Raw genomic sequence first — 6,747 nt, 5'->3', positions numbered from 1 at the left:
CCCCAAAGGCCAAGACAGGAGAAAGCCATGAAATGAACCAGCACTAGCTGCACACAGTGAGAATGGGTCTTGGAAACAGCTTTTGGTGGGGGAAAAAAAAGCAAATTCCAGGAGCCCATAGAGTATGAAACATTTTTTTTTATACAAGCAAAACTAAATAAGTTGTGAATGGTAGGATTCTAAAACGACAAAAACCAAGAGTCGGTTGGCCCGTGATCTGAGCTGGGGGAGTAGGAGATAGGGTGCACGTGGCTGGTGTTGAGGGTTGGGTTGTGTCCCCCGATCGGAGCCCTGACCCCAGGACCTCAGACATGCCTTACGTGGAGACAGGGTATTTAAAGAGGAGATTGGTGTTAAACATGGTCACGGAACGGCCCTTCTCCAGTGTGACTGTCCTTACAGGAAGAGGAGATCAGGACCCAGTCACGCAGAGGGATGGCCCATGAGGATGTAGGGAGAAGTCTGCAAGCCAGGGACGAACCAGCTCTGCTCACTCCTTGATGTTGGACTTCCAGCCTCAGACCGTGAGAAAATAAATCCCTGTCACTTAAGTGCCTGCTCTTCAGTCTTTGCTACAGCGGCCCCAGGAACGCATGCAGTGGCGGTCCGAGGGCGGGGATCCCCGCCCAGGGTGGGGGTGCTGGTGAAGTGGGCGGCCCCTGGGTGGGGTCTCGCTCTTACCCGTTTGTGTGTTGTGGGTGCCACTGTCTGCATCCTGTTCCAGGAGAGAAGGGGTGGGGGCAGGGCTGAGCATCTGCAGCCTGTCTACTTGTGTGGGGGGGGCTGTCCTGACACCCCTTCCTGCCATCGCCTGGGCCTGGGGCTTGTTCTTGGAGGTCGGCAGGGTCTTTCCCACGCTCTGGCTGAACCTCGGGCAGTTACCTGCCTCCCAGGCCCTCTCTCCTTCGCCTGTGGAGCAGGGTGGCCACGAGAGGCTTTGGAGGGCAGCTGTGAGTCCGGATCACGGTGCCAGGCAAGGGTGCTGCCCAAGGGGCCAGAAACGGGCAAGGGTGCGTCTGATGCTGGGAGGAGGCGGGGTCGTCACCCCAGTGTCGAGAGCAGGGCTGCGGGCTGGGCACTGGTGGGCGGAGGGTCTGGACTCACACCGGCTCTGCCCCCCGCCCTCTGGCCGCCTGCCCCCTCCAGGCAGGTCTAAGGAGACACAAGAAGGTGGGGACCCCCCCCACAACGAGACACTAGAACACAGGTGATTTCTCCCCGGGGGCCTTTCCAGGGCCACAGACCCAGCAGGCTCACATTCTGATGAGAACTCAGCTGTAACTCTGATACCCGCTGGCCCCTGGCCTGGGCCTGACACCCGTGAGTGCTCCATGTTGGCCTAGCAGGCCCCGCAGTGTCACCGAGGTCTCATCTCCGCGCCTGGCAGGCGCCTCTGTCTGCTGGACCTGCCCTGTACCTGCAGTGAGCTGCTCTCCGCTCCAGGCCCCGACACTCCCCCCAGTGCTGGGTGCCCGGCTGAGGGGTGGCCAAGGCCCTCTGAAGCACCTGCTGACTGCTGCCTGCAGAGACCTACCCCAGCCTGGAACTTGGAAGCAAGCACCCATCCGCTGGTGATAAACCTCTTGTGTGCGCCCCTGCGGGTGCTCCCCGTCCAGGGCCGGTGGCCTCCCCCACAGACGATACTTTCCAGGGGCCTGAAAAGGACTGGCTTTGGGCTGCAAGGCTTGCCTTAGGATCGGAGCTCCAAAAGGAGTCAGAGATGGGAAGATCCACTTTGAAGAGAGGATGGGGGACAAGTACAGAAACCTAGACGGTGCAGAAAATTGGCTTGGCCCTTTCTTCTAAAGACTTCAGGAGAAATTGTATAGAACTATCTCAGAAGCAAGGGTTCTCCCCCAGAATCCTTCCTCCCCACGTGGTCCTCACCCTCGACAAGTCAGCTGCGAGTACATATTCCTGTTCAAGGGGAGGGAAGCGTGGCTCTGAGGGGGTGCGGGGGCAGAGCATCGCCGCAGAGAACCTCTCAGGCCCTGAAACTGGGTGGACGCTTCGGTGCTGAACTCTGGACTTACTTGGAACAGAGAGCTCTTGATTTCTTCCAGTGTCTCCCTTTAGGAATGGAAACATCTGCCCTATGCTTGTCCCACCATTGCATTTTGGAAGCAGATAACTTGTTTCTAGAGTCACAGGTCCACCAATGGAGAACTTTGCGTCAGGCTGGGTCAAACCTGGAATCTCACCCAGACCCGAGTTACCCAATGGGTGTTGCACTTCTGAGCTGATGACATTTAGATGAGATTCTTGGACTCAGAGTCAAAGCTCTAATGGTGAGCCTTTGTGGATGCTGGGATGTGGTGAATGTATTCTGCACGTGGGATGGGCTTACCTTTGGGGGCCAGGCAGTGGACTGTAGTGGGTTTAGTGGTGGCCACCCCTCAAAAGATATGTCCACCTGAAACCTGTGAATATGACCTTATTTGTAAAGAGGGTAATTAAGTTAAAGATGGTATCATCCTACATTAATGTGTTCATATGCTCAATTGTGTCCGACTTTGTGACCCCATGGACTGTGGCCCGCCAGGCTCCTCTGTCCGTGGGGTTTCCCAGGCAGGAATACTGGAGTGGGTTGCTATTTCCTTCTCCAGGGGATATTCCTGACCCAGGGATAGAACCAGTGTCTCTTGCATTGGCAGGTGGATTCTTTACCACTAATGCCACACAATCATCCCACATTAAGGTGAGTCCTAAGTCCTATAACAAATGTCCTTTTTTAAAATTTTAACAAAAAAATTTATTTATTTGGCCGTGCTGGGTCTCTTAGTTGCGGCATGTGGGATCTAGTTTCCTGACCAGGGGTCGAACCTGGGTCCTCTGCATTGGGATTGCAGACTTAGCCACTGGACCACCGGGGAAGTCCCACAGATGTCCCTGTGAGGGAAGGAAAGGGGAGGAGACACAGATGATGGAGGTGGAGCTCGGAGCGATGCCTCTGCAGACCGCGAGATGCCAGGAGCCTCCAGGAGCTGGGAGAGATGTCTCAGGACCTCCAGAGGGGACCGCCTCCCGACACCCTGATTTCCGACTTCTGGGCTCCAGAACTGGGAGAAAACACCTTTGTGTTGTTTCTGCCCACGAGTCCTTTGTCACAGCAGCCCTGGGGGGGAGGGGGGGGAAGTGGCACACTGGGTGTCTGACGAGGTTGAGCGCTGACTGTGCCGATGCCTGGTACCGTGACAACAGCGGGGAAGGGTTCCTCCCAGTGACCGTGGGGCTCCTGGTCTCTGCGGTGCGTTTTCGTCTGGTTCTGGCTCTCTGGAGTCACATGACCTGGAGAGTCAGTACTGTCACCAGGCAACCCAGCCACCCAGCACTCGGTCCCCACATCCTTGCTTCCACATGGTCTTTGTCCCGTGTCCCACCAGGGCTCAGTCTGATGGCCCTGTGGTCAGGGATGATCTGGTTTTCCACTTCCTGCTGGAAAGGGGACTCATGGATTCCCCCGCATATGTGGGCAACTCCGACTGGAATCCTATTTGAGCTTGTTTCCTGTTTTCCAGGGTCCGTTCTGCTATGTTTCCCAGCAGGAACCAGGGCATTCCAACTGAGCAGTCTGAGGGGAGATTGATAACAGGGACCATTTACAAAGGTGCAGGCAGTGTGTTAATTTCAGAATGAGGCAATAAGACAAGGTACAGGTGAGAACTGGGGACTGCTAACAACCGCATCCTCTCGGGAAGCACAGCTTTCTGGATGAATTACAGGCCGATGCACATTTACGCTGGGCTTTCAGGAGCTGAGCCGTGAGTATAAGTCAGACTCCGCTGCTCTGCACAGGCCCTGTCTGAGCGGGCCCCCGCCGGCCCCCAGAGACACTAACCACTTTCTGTCCTCGCACACTAGCTCATTTCAATCTCAGAGACGGTGTCCTCACAGCTCCTGGGCCCCAGGCCTTCACCAGGTCACCAGCTGGGACCCCTGCGGACCAGCCCAGCTGTGCTGGTCCCGTGACCATGTGCTGCCCACGATCCGGGGCGGGTGCTCCAGGGGCAGGCTGACGGGGACACGTTTCTCTGGTGACTGCGGCACCTGCAGTATCCTGTCACTGGCAGAGCAGGGGGACGGCCCTGTCCTCACCCCGCCCGCGTGCCTGTTCCGCATGGGCATCCCTGGGCACACGGATGCTCTGCTGGCCTCCCTGCCCCCTTTCCGCTTGCAGGTAAGTCCCTGCCAGGCCCGGAGAGCGCCACGGGGGCCCCGGGGGTGCAGCAGCCTGGTCTGCTCTCCAGTGAGCAGCTCGCACCCCCCTTTCCTCTGTCTCCCACCCACTCTGCACCTCGTGCTCTCAGCTTGCCTGGAGTGGCTCCCTTTCAGAAACATTCCTGCACTCACTGCTGCCTGGGGAGGCTGTCTACAGAGCCCTTCGTCTGTCCAGGTGCTGAGCTGGGAGCCTTCAACAGGCCCACTGGGAGACAGGGCTTGCCAGAGGGGTTGTGTTCAGAGAGCTGGGGCATCTCCACAGAAGCAGGCTCAGCCCGGAGCCCAGGGAACTCGCCTCCCTGGGGTTGGACTCAAGGTAGGACGCACAGCCACGTTATGCTGTGGCAAATGCACCCCAAACCTCAGTGGCTTCCCACAGGGGCCGGGTTCTCCCTTGTTCCGCTCTTCCACTGCTGGTTGGAAGGTGGTCCCCCAGTGATCCCGACTCCTTCTGAGCCAAGGGGGCGTGTGAGGCCAGTCTGGACACTGACCCTAAAGTGTGGCTCAGAAATGACCCAGATCACCTCTGCTCACCTTGCGTTGTTCAAGCAGCCCACAGTGGTAAAGGGGCTCCGCTGAATTTCAGAGGTGGGATGGGGGACAAGCCTAGTCCTACCGCGGAGGGAGGAACAGCCAAGATGAGGGACACAACCGGCGGGGGGACGGGGCAGCTCCAGGGGTGGACAGGGCCAGGATGGCTGAAGAGTGTCCAGGAGGAACGGGGGCCTCCGGGAGGGGGCAGGGGAAGAGATTCGCAGGTCCCCGTGTCCCGGCTTGCAGGTCGGGTAGGTGGTCCACCCTCATCCAGGGGCAGCGGAGGCCCTTTCGGGACTTCCTGGGGGAGGAACCTAAGGAGGTGAAGGCTTCCAAAAGTCAAAGTCGGAGAACTCAACAAAAGCAGGCCTTCAGTGACCAAGTGTCAGGCACGCAGGGCTGGGCGGTACCAGGAGCCATCTCGTGGGCCGTCCGCTGTGCTTTACCGGCGAGGTCTCTCCTGGCCCTGCGATGGGGGGGCGGGGGAAGCGGCAAGGAGGTCAGACCGAGCCTCGACACCCCCACTCCTCGCGCAATAAGCCGCACACGGCTCCAGGGCCGGCCCGAGGCGCGGACATGCTCCGGGAGCTTCTCGTCCCGTCCCGTGCCCGGCCGGCCGCACTGAGAGCCGGACCGGAGACCCAACCACAGCGACCTAACCAGGGGACCCGAGGGCGCGGGCGCGCGTGCTCAGCGTAGCCGCGACCCCGAGCGCGCCCGTGCGTGCGTGTGCGCGCGAGTTCGCCGCGGGGTCTGGGCCGGCCGCGCGGGGAGGGGCTCCCGCCCAGGGCCCTCTCCCGCCCCGGGCCCGCTCCCGCGCGCCCCTCTTTCCCTGCGGCCCTGGTGCAGCCGCATCGCTGAATCGGTGCCGGATGCGGGGCCGCAAGGCGGCGATCTGGCCTTGGCCTCCGCACAGCCATTTGCCGCTGCCCCTTCGCGGGTCCCGCGCGCGGCCTCGCCAAACTCAGAACCGCAGGATGAGGTTTAAGGCGCCCCGGGACGGGCGGCAGCAGCCCGAGGGCCGCCTTTATCCACCAAAGCCAGAGGAACCCCTTTCTTGTCTTCTGTCTGTGCCGCCGCGGCGCTGTGCGCGGCACCCGCCCCTGAGTGGTGGGCGGTGGGTACCCAGGGCCGCTGGAGGGCTCTCGCTCCGGCCCCGCCCGGGCCCTTGCCCCGCCCCGAACTAGCTCAGCTCCTGCGCTAGCTCCGCCCCGGCTCCTGCCTGCCGGCCCCGCCCCTGGCCTTCGCCCCGCCCCGGTTCCTGCCTTCCGGCCCCGCCCTCGAGCTGGCTCCGCCCCGCACTAGCTCCGCCCCAGCTCCTGCCTGCCGGCCCCGCCCCGGCCCCGCCCAGGCCCGGCCCCCGGCTCTCGCAGTCGGCGGAGCTGACCGGGCTGCGGGGACCCGGGAGCGCCGAGCTCGGGGCGCAAGGCGGGTGCTGCCTGTCGTTCCCGCTCCCGCTTCCCGCCCGGTGGGCGGGCCATGCCCCGGACTCTGGCCGCGGTGCGCACTCCGGCCCGGCCATGAGGAGCGGCCCCGAGCGCAGGGGCAGCAGCGCCGCGGCGCCCCCCGGCTCGCCGCCCCTCGGCCGCGCGCGCCCTGCCGGCCCCGACGCGCCCCCGGCCCCGCCGCCGCCCGCCGCCGGCCAGCCCCGAGCCCGGGACTCCAGCGATGCCCGCGCGCAGCCGCGCCCCCTGTTTCAGTGGAGCAAGTGGAAGAAGAGAATGGGGTCCTCCATGTCGGCGGCCGCCGCGCGGAGGCCGGTGTTTGACGACAAGGAGGACGGTGAGAAGGGCCGCGCGGCGGGGACCTGGGCAGCGCACTGGGGCCCGCGCCGATGGGGAGCCCGCGCGCTCTCGCAGGGGGGCTGCGGCGGGAGGGTTTCCGTGCGTCGGGGCACCAAGGTTCCCGGCGCGGGACGGCGTCCCGGGGCGTCTCGGTTTCCGAGGAAACTCGCGGACTGTGCCTGCGGTGCCCACGCGCGTCCCCCGTGTCCAG

General features: G+C 62.5%; 1 protein-coding gene across 1 annotated transcript in view; it reads left to right on the top strand.

Annotated features, from left to right (window-relative positions):
* Nucleotides 1-6,135: 6,135 nt before the first annotated feature.
* Nucleotides 6,136-6,747, top strand: part of STK32C (serine/threonine kinase 32C) — a 74,423-nt gene continuing 73,811 nt past the window's right edge. The window contains exon 1 of the mRNA XM_065920165.1: nt 6,136-6,534. Within this exon, the coding sequence (XP_065776237.1) occupies nt 6,273-6,534 (262 nt within the window). The 5' untranslated portion in view covers nt 6,136-6,272. The remainder of the gene's footprint in view (nt 6,535-6,747) is intronic.

Source organism: Muntiacus reevesi, chromosome 2, assembly GCF_963930625.1.
Source record: "Muntiacus reevesi chromosome 2, mMunRee1.1, whole genome shotgun sequence".
NCBI classification, from domain to species: Eukaryota; Metazoa; Chordata; class Mammalia; order Artiodactyla; family Cervidae; genus Muntiacus; species Muntiacus reevesi.
Note: the sequence above shows the minus strand (reverse complement) of the source record. Positions and strands in the feature narration are given on the sequence as shown.